The sequence below is a fragment of the Dipodomys ordii genome, unplaced genomic scaffold (genome assembly GCF_000151885.1).
Source record: "Dipodomys ordii isolate 6190 unplaced genomic scaffold, Dord_2.0 Scaffold115, whole genome shotgun sequence".
In the NCBI taxonomy this organism is placed as follows: Eukaryota; Metazoa; Chordata; class Mammalia; order Rodentia; family Heteromyidae; genus Dipodomys; species Dipodomys ordii.
In genome coordinates, this window is record NW_012267331.1 from 254,594 (window position 1) to 273,111 (window position 18,518).

The following is an 18,518-nucleotide window of genomic DNA, read 5'->3' on the forward strand; positions in this document are numbered from 1 at the left end:
CCCCACACTGTCCTTCCTGTGCTCCTCCATCCCCCACACTGTCCTTCCTGTGCTCACCCTCAGCCCCTCTGCACTGTCCTTCCCTTTCTCTCTCTCTTTCACCTGTCCATAGTCATTTTGTGTTTATGAAATGCATAGCTCTGCCCTCAGCCCCTAGTGGGACTACCATAGTTGATTATTTTTCCTAGTGAACTCTCAGTGACAGTAATGGCTGAGCATTTCATGAAGGGAAGAGGAGGTCAGGAGGCTTAGCTGTTGTGGTCAGATCTGCACTGTTTCTAGTTCCTTCATGCCTCCTGCCTTCCGCACTTGCTCCCTGGCTAGTGGACATCTGGGAGGTGGTCTGGACGTTAGGCTGTGGGGCTGCTTGCAGGAAGTAGATCATTGAGGTTTGACTTGAAGGGAAGTTTGGACACTAACCAGCCATGGGGAGAAATGGACAGTTTATGCTCCTACATTTTCAGATAACAATATGAGGAAATCAGGAGCAGAAGGTCTTCAGCTCAGCCCTGCTCACCACGCCACAGACGAGGCTCAGACCCTGAGTGTGGCGTGAATCCTCACCAGACTCAGTGCCCTTAGGAGCTGTAGCAGTGGACCTTGTGTTAACATACAATTGCTGAGGGGAACTCTGAACACCTTAGGACACACCCAGATATTCTGGAAACGTGGCTCTGCTGAACACATTGCTACATAAACAGTGGTTTTTTCATTATTCTGTAAAAATCAGCGTATGTAATTCAGTTATTCTATATCCCCTGCCTAAAATGAATCCTATAAAATAAACTATATAAATCATTATCACCATGTAGTAGTGCAGTGATCATGCATTTAACTCATGTAAGTTTTAAACACATCAAATATCTGCTAGCTCAGGAAAGTGCCCCATTTTAACAGTGAAAATCGAGCACATCTTACAAGTTTAAGCAGCGTTTCTGCCACTATATTCCTCAGAACTTTCAGAAAGGGCAAGTCTGTTATTAGATATGTGTAAGCAACGTGTGAATTGGATTTCAAAGCCAGAGACATTCAAGGCATGGATTATATTTTAGTGGCTGTTCAGAACATTGATGCTATCTGAACAACACATACTTTGCCCCTCCTGGCTGATATATTTAAGAGGAGATTGTTCAACAACACGCATTAAATTCTCATCATTATCGTGTGAGATAAATGATTCAAGTTCTGTTTATTGGGGGGAAAGGTTCTAGTTATGCCATATGTGTCCAAGGTCACATCCAAAATAAAATGTATTATTGTAATGTCGCCATCTTGTCACATTGATAACAAATGTTATCTTCTTGGATGCAAGTATATACATAGAAAAAATACAAACTCATGAGACATGAAATATTTGAGTCATGTAAAAATCTGTATTTCTTTTCTGAGCCCTGTTAACAAAGCGGCGTGACAATGACATGAAGACCAAGGAAATAGAATAGAAAACTCAGGATAAACTGACACAGCTACAGCAATCTGATTTGTGACAAAGGAGCTGAAGCAACATCGTAAACTTCAAAACTATCACAGGAAGCATGAAGAAAATACCTGCAGATGCCAGCTAGTGCAGATATTTTCTGAATAGGATGCAATTGCCCAGGAAATAAAAGTAAGAATTGACAAGTTGGATTTCATCAAATTACACATTTTTACATCAAAGAAAACAATTATTAGACATTCTACAGAATAGTAATTACTATGACAATTTTTAGAACAGTAAAGAAAATCTTTCCAACAGATAGAGGATTAATTTCTATATTATAGAAAGAGCTAAATAAATGAACAACAAAAGAAGTCCAGTTGATAAATGGGCAAACAAACTGAACAGAGTTCCCTAAAGAAGTACAAATGGCAAAGAAGTACATTAAGAAATGTTCAGCATCTTTAACCCAAAAGGAAATGCAAATCAAATGGTATGGTACTGGGCACTGGTGGCTCATGCCGGTAATCCCAGCAACTTGGGGACTAAGGTCTGAGGATCCAAGTTCAAAGGCAGCCCAAGCAGGAAAAGTCTGTGACATTCTTATCTCCCATTAATCACCAATAAGCCAGAAGTGGAGCTGTGGCTCAAGTTGAGGAGCAGTAGCCTTGAGCAAAAAGCTCAGGGACACCACCCAGGCCCTGAATTCAAACCCCAGGACTGGTGCAAAAGATAATGCATTGTGAATCCAACCTACCTCATGACCATCATCATGTTCAAATGCTGCTGAGGATGTTGGGGACAGACGGACAGCTGTGCACTGTTGGTGCTTATGCACCTATTGAAGCTATTGTGGAGATCAGCATGGAGACCCTGCACGTTGCAAAACAGACCTGCAGAAGCCCCAGCCACACCAGCTTTTGATGTAATCTGAAGGGTAGAAATCAGCACGCCAGAGAGACACCTATGTGCCATGTCTGTCCTAGCTCTGTTCACCAGCTGTGCAATGAGCCAAGGGGCCTAACAGCCCGTGAATGAATAAAGAAAATTTGGTACACACAATAATGTGCTATTCAGCCATAAAGAAAAACAAAATTAGATCATTTGTAGGGAATTAGATGGAACTGGAAATCACCTTGACTGATATAAGCCAATCTTAAAAGAACTAAAAAACCAAAATATGTTTTCACTGAGGAATATAAGATGGTGGTGATAATGGAGATGATGGAGATGGTGGGGATGATGGAGATGATGGTGATGGTGAGGATGATGGTGATGGTGGGGATGATGGAGATGATGGGGATGGTGGAGATTATGGGGATGATGGAGATTATGGGGATGGTGGGGATGATGGAGATGATGGGGATGATGGTGATGGTGGGGATGATGGGGATGATGGAGATGATGGTGATGGTGGAGAGGGTAGTGATGATGCAGATGATGGGGATGGTAGGGATGATGGAGATGGTGGGGATGATGGAGATGGTAGGGATGATGGAGATGATGGGGATGATGGAGATGATGGTGATGGTGGAGATGATGGAGATGGTAGGGATGGTGGGGATGATGGAGATGGTGGGGATGATGGGGATGGTGGAGATGGTGGGGATGATGGAGATGATGGGGATGATGGAGATGGTGGGAATGATGGAGATGATGGGGATGGTGGGGATGATGGGGATGATAGAGATGGTAGGGATGATGGTGATGGTAGGGATGATGGTGATGGTGGGGATGGTGGAGATGATGGTGATGGTGGAGATGATGGGGATGGTGGAGATGGTAGGGATGATGGGGATGATGGAGATGGTAGGGATGATGGTGATGGTAGGGATGATGGGGATGGTGGGAATGGTGGAGATGATGGTGATGGTGGAGAGGGTGGTGATGATGTAGATGATGGGGATGGTAGGGATGATGGAGATGGTAGGGATGATGGAGATGGTGGGGATGATGGGGATGATGGAGATGGTAGGGATGATGGAGATGGTGGGGATGATGGGGATGATGGAGATGGTGGGGATGGTGGGGATGATGGAGATGATGGAGATGGTAGGGATGATGGTGATGGTGGGGATGATGGAGATGATGGGGATGGTGGGGATGATGGGGATGATGGAGATGATGGGGATGGTAGGGATGATGGAGATGGTAGGGATGATGGTGATGGTGGGGATGATGGAGATGGTAGGGATGATGGTGATGATGGGGATGATGGAGATGATGGGGATGGTAGGGATGATGGAGATGGTAGGGATGATGGAGATGATGGGGATGGTAGGGATGATGGAGATGGTAGGGATGATGGGGATGGTGGGGATGGTGGGGATGATGGAGATGATGGGGATGGTGGGGATGATGGGACTGGAATGTGAAACAGGAATGGATGGGGACCAGCATGAGTGTGGGAAAGGAGATGGTCCTGGAGGCTGACACCCACGGTGTGTAGTATGTACATGTAGATGATCCCTGCCCAGCCCTGTCTCACAGTGGAGGGCAGAGGACTGGTATGGAGGGGCTGAACCTGCTCAAGGTGTACCGCGAGCACCCGAGGAACTCCTTGGTACTATAAATTTACTCAAAGGAACTTCAGAAAAGCTTTGCCTGTCCAGGAGAGTCGGATGAAACAAGATGGAAACTTTGCATGAGGCAGATGGTGCACCATGGCGACATCATCTCCTGGAAGAGGTGGCATTTTCAGCCCCTCTGAATTCTTCACCTCTCGGGGAGTTTTTCACCGTGCACCAGAGGGAGTCGGCCAGGCCATGCAGAGAGGCCTGAAGCAGATGCTGCCTCCACTTGGCCGTAGCCATGAGCTCCCAGCGCAGCTGGGGCTCTGCACAGGCAGGAGCCGCTGCTCATGCCTGAGGACCCGGCCCGTGCCAGTGCTGCCCTGAAGCTGAACAGGGCTCTTACTAATGGGGTTGGGCGCCGGCCTTGACTAAAGTTTCTTGAATGAGGATACGTTACATGAATGGCTTCCTTGAAATTGTGTAATGATGAGATACGAGATGGCCACTGTTGTTTAGTATACACATGCATGTCACATTCAGAGTTTAGGTCTGGTGAGAATCGTTGTTCTTGGTATGTTTTGAACTCGTACATTGTGTTCTCAAACAGCACGGCTGTTCCCATGGTCTGTCCGGATCGGGTCTGGTCTCAGGTTACTGCTCCTGGCTTGTGGTTAGACCACTGTCCCCTGGCGTGCCCTCCTTAAGGCTGGCTTTTAATTTTCAGAGGTTTCCCCCTGCAGGTCGTGCACATGGGGTGGGTGAGCGAGAGGCTCCAGGGAGAAGACGCCGCTCTGTCATTCTCCTCCAAGTTCCTGGCGCTGAAGGGCTCCTCCGTCTACATTTTCCATACTCCTCCGGTAAGGACACCTTCCAGTGACTCCCAGGGCTGTTCAGAGACGAGGCCGTTGGACCCAGGTCTGAGGAGGGCAGAGAGGAGGCTGCGGCCGCCCTCGCCAGACATCTGTGGCTGGCAGGACCCAGCCTGGGGTTCACAGAGGTTCCTGACGAATTCCATTCCCAGCTTTCAGTTCACGTGTCAACTAGATATTGTAGCATGTCTCTGCATTGGTTTGGAGGTAGAGTGCTCAAGGTTGTGGGCTTACTGCATCCATTCCCTGGTCGGAGAATCCAAAACGCAACCAAACCAAAACAGCCTTTTCCTCAGAATGCAGTGGCCGATCATGAAATTTAAAGTTATTCCCCTCATATCTTCCAGACATCTTTACAATAAATATGCCACTTCAGTGGGGCTGGAACAGAAATGTGGGACTAAACACAAGTTCTTTTGTTTCACTTTCCAACTCCCGCACAGGGGCTGCTTCCCAAACTGGCAGACACAACGTGGGGATTCTGGGAAAGCTTAGTTCTTTACGTCATTTTCACTTCTTTGTGAGTCTGAACACCACCAGAGCTGCAAACAGACAGTAAAACTTGAAAGCTCAGGTAGCTAACGAATCTAGACCCACGCCACACTGCATGACCACTAAAATCAAACAACGTGACACGAAGTGCCACCTGTAGACACGAGGACCGTAACGTATGTGTTTTCTCTTCATTGATAAACAAGTAACTTGGCGTTCTTTTATGAGTGCAGAATTTGCACCATTCCCCCCTTCCCCTGATGTTCCCAGCTCACAGGGCCACTGATGACAGGAAAGGTGACTGACCGGCGGTGACTGCCACCCACAGCCTGCATCCGCCTCAGACTGCCCTCTGCCCCAACACACTTTTTCTCCCCCAAGACCAGATAGAGGACACCACCCTGAGTCTAGCTGTGAGTTCCGCTTCTTATTTACAAGCCACAGACCAATGTTGTGCGTTTGCCCACATTAGAGTTACCTACACTCATACTTGTATAAGTGTGGACTGAATAAATACACTAATGCTCCTAGCATTTTTCCTAAATGTAATTTCTATTGTGTTGCCTGACAGAGCACTTCAGGGAAGAACTGTTTTTAGAAAGGTTTTTAGTAGCGTAGGAGCCGTGTCTCAGGTTCGCACAGCTCAGCCGCGTGGCACCGCCACGTGTCTGGCTAGAGCAGGACAAGTACTGACGGAGGCATCTGCTTCCGAGGCCTGCAGCTCCTCCTTCGTCCTGGGCCAATCAACACCAGAGCTCACAGGAAGACAGGGAAAGGGGAGGGCAGAAGGGTGGGTAACTAGTCTCAAGGTTAGAGTCCTGTGATTGGCTTTGTCTGCGCACTCCTGGAATCTCCATGTGGTTGTGGGACTTCTGGTGGGGTTCCGGCCCTCACCCGGTGGCTCCTGTGTGGCGAACGTGAAGCAGATGCCACCCTGACCGTAAAGCAGGTGGTTCGCATGGAAGTCTCTCAAGTGCCATGTGTTTCTTCTCCAGTGAGCTGGAAGGTTTCTTGACCTTGTATCTACCCTGCTCTTTCCAAATCTAGAATAACCCTGGAGTGAGGGGAAGTTTCCTGCGTATTATGGAGCGAGTGACTTACAGGCATCGGAGATAGAGAAGCTCTGCGGCTTTCCTCCTCTGTGCTGGGGCATGTCGGAAAATCTTCTCTAGAGCGAACATAGAGGGCAGGGGGGGGAGACAGCAAATCTCAAAAGCATTTTGGGGTTTAAACTTTCAACCAAACACAGAGCACATTCCAAGAGAAGGCGATAAGACAGACTAACTCTGAATGCTTCAGAACTTCCTGCAGGTCACAGCGTGGGGGGGGGGGAGCTGGCGAGGGGAGAGGGGAGGGGAGGGGAGAAAGCCTCGTGTGCCCCATCCAGCAGGCCCTCAGCCCCAACTGGACATCTCAGCGCCAGGGATTCGGCGTGGGGGCCCGGTGAGGCTCACTCACCAGCTCCCATGTTGGAGAAAATTTATACGATTCTAGGGTAGAAATGGCAGTTGTTTCTTAAACAAAAGTGGCCAGGTGCTGGTGGCTCACGCCTGTCATCCTAGCTACTCAGGAGGCTGAGATCTGAGGATCGCGGTTCAAAGCCAGCCCAGGCAATTAAGTCCATGAGACTTTTATCTCCAATAAAGCACTAGAAGACTGGAAGTGGCGTCACCCCACCCCTTTCAAGTACCCCGTTTCTAATATTTTACTTTCCTGAATTTTTATTTTGCCTTTCCATGGAATTTCACTATTTAAGTTCTCTCTTGAATTTGCTACATTTAAGGTAATGCATTTGCATATACTTACATACCACCCATTGTATTTGCTTGTACATTTATAATACAAATCTAGCTTCATATAAGGAAAAGCATACATCCTTTGTTTCTGGGCCTAACTTTCATCACTTAACATAATTATTTGCAGGTCTTTCCATTTCTTTACAAATGGAACAATATTCTATATTGGATGAGTAAAATTCCATTGCGTATATACAGTATATTTTCTTGATCTAACTGTCCATTGAGGGGCATCTGGTCTGATTCCATACCTTGGCTGTGATTAATAGTGCTGCAGTGAACATGGTTGTGCTGGTGGCTTTAGTGTGGACTGGTTTGTGGTCTTTTGGATAAATGCCCAGAAGTAATTGCTGGATCATAGGGTAGTTCTATGTTTAATCTTTTGAGGAACATCCACACTGCTTTCCAGAGTGGCTGAACAAGCTTACATTTCCACCAACAATGTAGTAGCATTCCCTTTCAGCCATATCCTCACCAGTATTTGTGTTCTTGATAATGAACATTCTGCATGGTATGAGGTGGAATCTTGGTCTTGTTTTGGTTTGTATTTCCTTTATGGCCAGAGATGTTAAGCATTTCTCTATGTATCTATTGGCTACTTTTACTTCTTCTGAGAAGACTCTCTAGCTCAAAATTAAGTTCTCTACGACTTGAGCCACAGCACCACTTCCAGTTTTCTGGTGGTTTATTGGAGATAAGAATCTCATGAACTTTCCTGCCTGGGCTGGCTTTGAACAGGATCCTCAGATCTTAGCCTCCTGAGTAGCTAGGATGACAGGGTGAGCCACCATTGCCTGGTGAGGGTTTAAATTTTTAAGTGATCTGTATATTCTGGATACTTGGACTTTGATGTGTAGCTGACAAGTCTCCTGTCCTGTGTGCTGTCTGTTTGGCTTGTTGGCTATGTCCTCTGCAGGTGCAGCCTCATTTGTTGTGTCTTAAGGTCTCTCAGTCCAAGGATGAGTTTTACCTGATGTTTTTCTTGGCTATTTACTGGAGATGTGTGTACCTGGAGCTCTGAGCACAAGGCTGGAATCATGGCTAGCTACTGTAGCCAGCTGTGAGTGAGACCTTTCAGGTAACTTATTAATAAATGGCTCATTCTTAGCACCTGGCTCTGAGCTCGTTTTGATTTTTCTTTATGCCCTTAATTTTATTTTCTTTAACTTTTTATGTTATCTGCCTTGGGCTAGTCTATGTTGGGCTGCTGGTGAGGAGCCACCAATTGACGGCCACATGATGAGATCATGGTTTAAAGACATGATAGGGTAAACTGGATTAATTATACTGGTTGGAAAAAAGGTGTAAGATTGAGAATAAAATTAAAATTTATTACATTGTTGAATACTATAGATATTTCTGCATGGACTATTTTAGCTTAGAGGTTCTCTTTGTGAATGTAGAATTGTAAGCCATAGCGTGTCATTTAAAATTAGAGGGTTTTCATCATCATTGTGGTGGACTGTAATAAGTCAGGATTAATTATGAAATATTAACTGTAAATATTAATCCAACAGATTTTGGATTTTCAATCCAAATAATTAGTTAGTTGATAAGTATTTCACTCATTTCTGAAACAGAATTGAACAGTAAATTTAGTCCTAAAGGCCAGTGGCTGCCACACAGCATTTCTCTCCACTGCCCCAACCCGCACATACAATCAACCCCTTTCACAGAAAGTGCATCTTAAATTCTCTGCACTTAGTCTGTAATTGATCCTTAACCTAGGGAGGGTCTAAAATGACTCCTACTATTACACCTGACCGTGAAACAGGTCAGTTCCAGCTTGCCTTCTTGTCTGGTGACACACACAGCCGCATGCCAACAGTGCACACACATTCATGGCCATGTGGAGCTGTTACGCCGGTGCCCGTGGACACCTACCATGAATGTGGTGGTCTGAAGGCCCCACAGTGTCCCACAGTGGTGTCATCCTTGTGTAAGACACGTGTGATCTCAGGCTGGTGTTCCCTGCCTCCCGCCACCCGTCTGTTTTGTGTTTCTTGCAGGTGAGCACACTGGACTGGGCACGAGCAGAAAGAGTCTACAGCCTCTGTGAGGTGCTCTTCAAAGTTCACAAGGTGGGTGCCTTGGACACTGAGACACCTTGGGTGCCAGAGCGAGAGGGCTTGGTCACTGGGGTCAGCTGAAATAGTAAAATAATAGAACCTTTCCTGCATGCGTCCTGCTGTGCGAGTCAAGAAGGCTGCTGTGCTGGTGTTCACTGGGGGACGCATGGAGGTGTTCCTCTGTGTCACTGTGGCAGGTGAGCGTGCGTGTGTGCGTGTGTGTGTGTGTGCGTGCGTGTGTGTGTGTGTGTGTCACAGACAGGCGAACCTGCATGTGTGTGTCACAGGCAGCTAGATTGTGTGAATGTGTGTGCAAGTGTACTTTTGAAGGACTTGTGTTTTAGTGTTTCTGATTCATGTGACATTTTGGGGGAATTTTTATTTTGGTGTGGTTATTGGTATCTTTATTGTGGCTGCTGCTATTGGAGATATTTCCAAGCACAAGTACAAATCTGCCTTAAATCCTTTCTTGTGTAAGCCTTAACTGGACTGACAAAGGTAATTGTTAAAGCACTCTGACCCCTGTCAGAGGGACAGACTCACTGAGCAGTGAGGGGCAAAGTTTTACACAGGGTGGTTGAGAGCTTTCAGGACAGCCCGCTCTGAGGGCACGGTTGCAGAGAAGACTCCCCCTGCTAGGATCTCAGACTCTGCTGCTCCTAACAGGCACTCTGCCTGTGTGCTTCACTGTGTGGCAGAGCTTTGGTAGGAGGAATGCCAGGGCTGCCCAAGAGAGGATGAGCCGCACCCGGTGTGTGCGGGCAGGGCACAGACCGCAGGTGAGGCCGGCAGCCCCACGCGCACACAGGTGCACAGACAGCCGTTGGGAGCGCAGAGCACATTGTGCTGAGTGCATGCTCCTGAGAGAGCTAGCAGGCCTCCAGGTTTGTAGAGACATGTTCACAGCCATAAACTGAACAAAGAGTGTGAAGTGGCGCCATGGCTGGAAGTGTGTGGAAGGTGACGGCCTCTCCTTAGCACTGGGTGAACTGTGCTGCTTGTGTGCTGGAGCTTTACCCCTCCCCAGGAAAGACAGGCATGCTCCACGACGCAGAACGCAACCCGTTCATCTCCCGAGACCCCACAGTGTTCCAAAGCCAAAGCCCAATTCACGGAAAACTCCAAAAGCAAGCTCTAGCATCCAGCCCTCCATGTCACCGAGCAACCGTTACTGTCACAGGGAGGAGGAATCGCAAGAGCACCAAGGAAGCCCTAGACCAAAGTCTCACAGGGCAGATGCTAAGTCCTGCACCTCTGTGTCCAGCACCCAGCACATGCTGTTGGGATGTGAGCAGGCCAGCCTCCGTGCCCTGCCGTTTCCAGCCCCATGGCCTCCCCGCGGCGGCTGCACTCCGTAGAGGTTCAGATCCCTAGAACCTCTGGGAAGGTTCCATGGAAGCACGTACCAGGATGAATGGAAGCTTCTAGCTGGCCTTTGGGCCCGCCTGGCTTGTCTCCGACGCTGATCAGAGCTGGCTGCCTGTCTTTCTCAGGACAGGATGGACAGATGTTTAGACAAGGGTTCCACTTCTCCAGCCGCTTCTGTGCAGTCCCCTGAGGCGGGATCGCACCCCAGCTCAGCTCCCCGACCTCTGCCTCCGTGAGAGGTGGGTCTGCCTGGCAGCTAGACACCACCGGTCCCTGATAGCAGAGCAGTGCAACGATGAACGAACCTCTTTTCCTCCTTTTTATGGGAGAAAATAAAATCCGAGGAGGCTATTACGTACATAAAGTTTAAGTGCAGGACTTAGCTGAGAATTTGATTGCAAACAGCCATCAACCAAAAGTTAGGAGTCCCTAGCTGGGCATCGTGAGCAACTGCACAGGATCATTTTGTAGCTGCATTGCCAGGAATCTGGTGATCTGAGAATAAGCATCAGTTCTCACCCAAATGGCTCAGGACAGCCGTATAAAGACAGCGTGATCCCTGTGGAAGAAGATAATTGAGCTTCTGCGAGCTGAGGGTGGCTTCCCTGCCAAGCTGTCATTTAAAGCCGTGCATTCATTTGATTTTGGCTCCGTTTCATAGTTTTAAGAGTTGAGGCTTAGAAGTAAATTGCTCAAGGTTATGCAGCTACAGGTAGCAAAGAAGGCTCTCAAATCTTTTTTGTCCAGCCTCTTTAATATATTTATATACTTATGTGTGAACGTATCACTTTCCAACGACAACTAGTGATAAGAAAGAAAATGGTCTGCCGCTCAGAGTGCCTGGCCTGATAAATGCCCATGAGAGCTCTTCCCTCATTATCTGTCTTTGACATTTAAACTCAATAAATTCAAATTTTTCTGCAAAGCAAGGCCAATGACTAATACTTTATTCTTAGTTTATGAGATTTAATCCTCTTACTGAATAGTTTCATGGTATCATTTTCTGGCTTGAAGGATCTCAGGGGCTCCAAAGTTAAAGTTGACTTAAGATTAGTAACACACGCACATACATTTCCAATTCATGCACTCACACCAGAAAGGAGCAAGCTTCTGCATGATTCACGAGATTAAGGTTGTGATCACCAGGCCGCAGCCGCAGAAGACACTCACGGGGTCTCGGGAGCCTCCTGCAGCTTCAGCACCCCGGCGTGGGGCATCTGTGTCCCCTACACAGTGTCACATGCGTCAGGGGTCACGCCAGAGCGGTGCCTCCAAGGCCTGTGTGAGCAGACTTCAGATGAAGTCATTTACCAGCCACCCTCTGGGAGGCTCCTTTGAGCCTGTGTATGAAGGTGTGTCTGGAGGGGACAGCAGTGGGCCGTGGCCCCCGCATGTGGGCAGCCGGCCCACCTTTCTGTCACTGTCCATCGGTCTGGATATTTGTGAATGAGAGATGGAGATAGACAGACAGACAGAAAGGCAGAGGACAGAAAGAAACACAGAGATAGAGGCAGAGAGACACAGCAGAAGCGAGAAGAACACCCCACCTGGACATGTCACCTTCCGCCGTACTGCTGATCTGACGTTGGTGACAGCTGAGGGCATGCAGGCCCTGTGTCTTACCCTGAGAGAAAAATCTGAAGTTGGGCAGGAAGTGTGTGTAAAAACTCAGGAAGAAGGCACGCTGAGAAAGACCAGGAAATGGCCTGGTGAGAACGCAGCTTCACGCTCTGTGAGTGTGAAGACCCCGGGAGGGAATGTGGTGAGGACATGGCTCCGTGCTCCACAGGTGTGAGGACCAAGAGAGAAGGCATGGTGAGAACACACTCCATGCTTCACAGGTGTGAAAACCCAGGAGGAAGCATGGCGTGAAGAAAGCTCCAGCTCCCCAAGTGTGAAGACCCAGGTGGACACATGGTGAGGACATGGCTCCATGCTCCAGGGGTGTGAAGGCTCAGGAGGCAGCGTGGTGAGAAGATGGCTCCGTGCCCAGGGGTGTGAAGGCTCAGGAGGCGGCGTGGTGAGAAGATGGCTCCGTGCTCAGGGGTGTGAAGGCTCAGGAGGCGGCGTGGTGAGAAGATGGCTCCGTGCTCAGGGTGTGAAGGCCTAAGATCCGCCTTGTGAGAAGATGGCTCCGTGCTCAGGGGTGTGAAGGCTCAGGAGGCGGCGTGGTGAGAAGATGGCTCCGTGCTCAGGGGTGTGAAGGCTCAGGAGGTGGCGTGGTGAGAAGATGGCTCCGTGCTCAGGGGTGTGAAGGCCTAGGAGGCGGCGTGGTGAGAAGATGGCTCCGTGCTCAGGAGTGTGAAGGCTCAGGAGGCGGCGTGGTGAGAAGATGGCTCCGGGCTCAGGGGTGTGAAGGCCTAGGAGGAGGTGTGGTGAGAAGATGGCTCCATGCTCAGGGGTGTGAAGGCCTAGGAGGCAGCGTGGTGAGAAGATGGCTCCGTGCTCAGGGGTGTGAAGGCCTAGGAGGCGGCATGGTGAGAAGATGGCTCCGTGCTCAGGAGTGTGAAGGCTCAGGAGGCAGCGTGGTGAGAAGATGGCTCCGTGCTCAGGAGTGTGAAGGCTCAGGAGGCGGCGTGGTGAGAAGATGGCTCCGTGCTGAGGGGTGTGAAGGCTCAGGAGGCGGCGTGGTGAGAAGATGGCTCCGTGCTCAGGGGTGTGAAGGCTCAGGAGGCGGCGTGGTGAGAAGATGGCTCCGTGCTGAGGGGTGTGAAGGCTCAGGAGGCGGCGTGGTGAGAAGATGGCTCCGTGCTCAGGGGTGTGAAGGCTCAGGAGGCGGCGTGGTGAGAAGATGGCTCCATGCTCAGGGGTGTGAAGGCTCAGGAGGCGGCGTGGTGAGAAGATGGCTCTATGCTCAGGGGTCAGAAGTCATAGGACAGTGAGGTGAATCTGTGATCCTGGCAATGCAGTGCACACGATATAGATCTTTCTTTATTTTGGAGACTATTTCTAAAACATTTGTTCTTTTTGTTTAGGATCTTGTGTTATAAGTAGACCACGGAGGACATGGAAAGTTCAGTGCTGGGGGCAGACTGAGCATGGGGAGGAGGGGGATCGTCAGTGCTGGGGCACAGGCTGAGGATGGGGAGGAGGGGATCTTCAGTGCTGGGGGACAGGCTGAGCATGGGGAGGAGGGGGATCGTCAGTGCTGGGGGACAGGCTGAGCATGGGGAGGAGGGGGATCTTCAGTGCTGGAGCACAGGCTGAGCATGGGGAGGAGGGGGATCGTCAGTGCTGGGGCACAGGCTGAGGATGGGGAGGAGGGGATCTTCAGTGCTGGAGCACAGGCTGAGCATGGGGAGGAGGGGATCGTCAGTGCTGGGGCACAGGCTGAGCATGGGGAGGAGGGGGATCGTCAGTGCTAGGGGACAGGCTGAGCATGGGGAGGAGGGGGATCGTCAGTGCTGGAGCACAGGATGAGCATGGGGAGGAGGGGGATCATCAGTGCTGGGGGACAGGCAGAGCATGGGGAGGAGGGGGATCGTCAGTGCTGGGGGACAGGCTGAGCGTTTCTTCTTTGCGTGATAGGGAGCCAGGCCTTCCTAGGGACCAGGCAGAGGTACACGCTCAAGTGAGCACTGTCTGCAGTGTAGTTGTTTATGCCGGTCATCAGCACAACAGCCTTTCCTCCTTCTTTAACACTACACCTGGAGAAGAAGTGGTTTGGTTACCATTATTTTGAGGGAAGGTCACCTGGGAATAGTGGGAGCCGAGGCATGTGTGTGCTGTATGTATGGTGTCTGTCCTGGAGCCCCGCCCACCCCAGGTAAAGCCTGTAAAGTGTGGCCGGATGACCTCTCCCCCCAGTGCCTGCCTCCCTCCTTCCATCTTCTTTCCCTCCAGCCAGACTCTGCTTCCAGCTCTAACCCACTTTCAATCCATGCTGTTTTCCAGTTCTGGCTTACAGACAACTACTGGCTACAGGCCAACTTATATCTGGGTCTCCAAGAATTCGACGTTGAGGACCAGCAGCGGTACTGCTTCAGCATTCTCGCTGGCCACGGGAAGAGCCACGTCTTCGGGGTGGAGCTGGGCTGTGAGCTGGCCGTGTGGGAGAAGTCATTCCAAAGAGCCACTTTCCTGGAAGTGCGGAGGACGGGGGTGAGTGGACAGCCCGTACTTGTCATTGCACACCCTTGGAAACATGGCCGCCGGAACCCATTGACCCGTTACTCAGAAAACTCATGTTGGGAGTGAGCATTACTCAGCTGAGCCCCTGACAAGCAAGGCCTTTCCCACTTGGATTGCTCAGCACGTGGCAGACACTGTTGCAGGAGAGGTAAGAAGCAGTCCACGTTTGTACACACACACACACACACACACACACACTCACACGCATACACGCACTTAACACAAGGAAAGGGACTCCACAGATGCTAGAAACGATGAAACCTGGCTGCCTTTGCGGGGGACAGGACACCGGCCTGCAGGGGACAGGACGCCGGCCTGCAGGGGACAGGACGGACGCCGGCCTGCAGGGGACAGGACGGACGCCGGCCTGCAGGGGACAGGACGGACGCCGGCCTGCAGCGGACAGGACGGACGCCGGCCTGCAGCGGACAGGACGGACGCCGGCCTGCAGGGGACAGGACGCCAGCCTGCAAATGAGTGGACGCCGGCTTGTAGTCACCTGGATACGCCATATTCGGAGGCACTTGATGGTGCTTCTCAAGATTAATGGTCCAAAGGAGAGTGCAAAACACCTCGTGTCGAGCTGCGTCTCCCTCTTAACGGCAGCTAATCAATCACCCACAAATGCGAAACGGGTGTCCACTGAGTGGACAGAGAGGGATGTGTTCCGTCCGTGGCTGTGGCATCCCTTCAGGGGCACACCTCGGGAAGAGGGGTGACAGGAAATACATGAAGCAGTGCATCGGAGAAGAGGCTTACCTTCTCACAGTTCCACGTTCAGTCCTGGCCAAGCGTAGATAGTCGGAGAGGGTGAACCTGGGGACGGAGGCAACTTCTGTTTTCCAAACAGGGGAGCTAATGTGCGGCGTGTGGGTTATTCATCGGTCAGCCAGACATCCACGTGCACCGCTCCGTCCCGCGCTGTGCCGGGCGGGACAAGGCTCAGCAGCACTGCTTCTATTCCTCGTGCATGCAATCTGCTAGCTCACGATGTGACATCACAATTGGAGGTTCATGGGACGTGAGGGACGGTCTTCCTCCCTGGCCCTCATCCCTGCGGCCTCCCTTGGGATGGGTGTTGTTCAGGGATTGCTCACTGCAACCTCGTGTCTGAGGTACGAGGTCACGGCGCAGGGCGTGGTGCTGGTGGGAAGCCAGCTCAGCCTCCCCCACCGGGACCGACTCCTGTGTGCCGTGTGTAGCCGTGTAGAATTGCCGGTTCCGAACTCAGTGCACTGGAGGCCAGCGTGCAGAGGTGCGTCTGGGGGTGGGGCTTCTGCTTGGAGACACAGCAGTGGCTCTCTTTTCAACACGGCACTTGGCCATGGGGACGGCACTCTGCCCTTGGCAAGGTGTCCACCGAACAACAGCATCTGGTGTGTGCCACTGAGAGGACACAGTTCCCAGTGGCATTATAGGGCCCACACCTCAGAGATGTCCTAAGTCACAAAACCTTGGCGTGGGGGCAGACTGGACGGAGGTTTCTTACCATGAAAGTGTGAGTTCTGATGGACACACACTGACTAGGCATCTCCAAGGATTAAAGTTGCCCCAAAGGGCAATGGCCAGGGTTCTCAGAGTCGCCTTTGTCCAAAGAAGAGGGAGGGCCAGGCGAGGGATGGGAGTCTGAGCATCCGGGGCCTCTGCCCTTGAGGAAGGCCTGCGGCGAGACTGAAGTGAGGCTGAGGACCGTGGCTGGAGAGAAAGATCCCACGCTCCTGCTCAGACCCAGGAGGCAGCCGTGTGTCAGGAAAATCTCCAGTGTCCAGGAGTGAGTCACCAATGTCCCTGGTGGGTGGTGGAGCCAGGGGGAGCGTGCCCCAAACTGACAAGGGTTTGGTGTTCCGGCCCCACTGTGCTCCCGTCTTACCCGAAGGTGGGCAGTCTTCACCAGGACTCAGAAAACAGCCTGCGTGCCTTCCAAGGCTCGGCTCAGAAAGGGACGCGTGCTCCGTGGCCCCCGGAGACCCTCCAGAAGAAAAAGCCCTACATCGGCAAGAGGCACAAACCTTGACCTCCACTTCCTCTGTGAACTCGAGAATGTGGGTCTCCAAACTGCATGGCACTGTCTGCAGATTATGACTTCTAATACATACACAGTCAGTACATGCTCTGTGCCAGGATTTGTTCACTTCCAGTGCACCATTGAAAGTTTAATATATCTAAGATGAAGTTCCTGACTTCTTTTTTCATTTCACTGTGGAAAACTCCAGTTCCAGAGGGTGTGCGGCGTTTCCACATCCACACTTTACCCCAGAGTGGTGCCGTCTGCTCCGGGACGTCTGTGCTGAGAAGTGTGCACCTCCCGTTAAAATACACGGAGTCTCAAGCGACAAAGAAAGACGCGCTGTGCGTGAAGCGGTGGACCTGGAGTCCTGGGAGACAGCTGACTCACTCGACCCATCCTAGTTTCCCACGTCTGTCCACTTCTCTGCAAGGCATTGAGCATCCCTGTCCCTGGTGGATGAGCAGAGCTCCATGGTGTATGTGTGCACCACATCTCCTTGATCGACCTGTGCACTGAAGGACACTTCAGCCTCACGGGCCCAAAGAACCTGGACCTGCTGTTTTCAGAGGTGCTGCCATCCAGCAAACACGTTTGTGGGTGCAGGGGCCCTTGCTCAGTGTCACCCCCGCAGCGTTCTTTCCCAGCTCTCCAAACGCTGCCCTCCCTGCAGCTTCCTCCCTTTTATGTGATACGCAGTGGATATTTGACTGCGTCTTCTCCCTCTGCCCTCTACTTCCTGCCCCAGTCCTCACCTTTTTTGATCACCCCTTCCGGCATTTGTGGACTTTGAGGTCACCCGCCCCCAGCCCCATTTGAATGCACATTGAAGCCGAGTTTTTCCGCTTGGACACTATGTAATGTATTTTGGCCACTATGGAACCTTTGAATTTCAACAAGCTGAAAACAGAAGAGTTGAAGACAAGGAAGGATGTGTCTTCAGCCAGCCTGCAAGAAGGAAGCACTGGATTTGCTGACAGTCACAGACCCCACGCCAGCAGGCTGCAGGCCTGTGGAGCGTGGCGTTATGCGGTGCATTCATTTCCAAGGTGCAGCTTGTGAATCTAATGGACTTCGCGCTATGTGTGTCACAGTGTCGTGCAGACTTGGTCAAGTGGCCTGTGCTGTGCTCACAACTGGGGAGAGTGGTGACACCTCACCAGTGCTGTGCCGCACTACCTGACCAGTGCCGTTGGCTCCTGTAACACAGTGTGGAGAGGGGGTGAAAGAAACGAAAGGAAGGGACATAAGCAGGTGTCCAAGACAAGAAATGAGGAGGGAAGAAGGTAGTGGGTGGAGTAACAGTCACAGAAAATCGTGCCAGGAGGCTGCAGGCAGACTGGAGGTAGATGCCGAAAGGGTGGGTTGGCTCTGTGGGATGATGCACGTGCTGGGCCGCACAGCACCGGGTGTCTCAGCCTTGCAGATCAGAAGTCCCAGGGGCTCACAGAACCCAGGGCACCGCAGAGCCTCTGTTCTGAGAGTCGAAGGAGAAGCCCTGTGACTTGTCCAGCTCCCAAACCCCTGGTTCTCTGGCTGAGTCCCAGAATCTGGTCTTGAAGAAGGTTCTCACTCAGGACTGGGCAGAACGATCCATGATTGCTCCCTGAGCCCAGAGCAGGCCTCGGGTCACACCTGCAGGACCATCTTCCAGGTCAGGGACATCCACAGTCCAGGGGCGGCCGGTGGTGGCCCCTGTGCACATGCCACGGCCAGGGCCTGCATTCACTGTTCATCCTCAGCCAGTCCCTGCCCGTCTGCATTCACTATTCATCCTCAGCCAGTCCCTGCCTGTCTGCATTCACTGTTCATCCTCAGCCAGTCCCTGCCTGTCTGCATTCAGTGTTCATCTTCA

At 51.1% G+C, this 18,518-nt stretch overlaps 1 protein-coding gene across 1 annotated transcript in view; it reads left to right on the forward strand.

The window, feature by feature from the left end:
• Positions 1-18,518, forward strand: part of Sntg2 (syntrophin, gamma 2) — a 152,639-nt gene that overhangs the window by 103,982 nt on the left and 30,139 nt on the right. Inside the window, exons 13-15 of the mRNA XM_013028867.1 lie at positions 4,674-4,790; positions 9,100-9,171; positions 14,422-14,628. Of these exons, the coding sequence (XP_012884321.1) occupies positions 4,674-4,790; positions 9,100-9,171; positions 14,422-14,628 (396 nt within the window). The remainder of the gene's footprint in view (positions 1-4,673; positions 4,791-9,099; positions 9,172-14,421; positions 14,629-18,518) is intronic.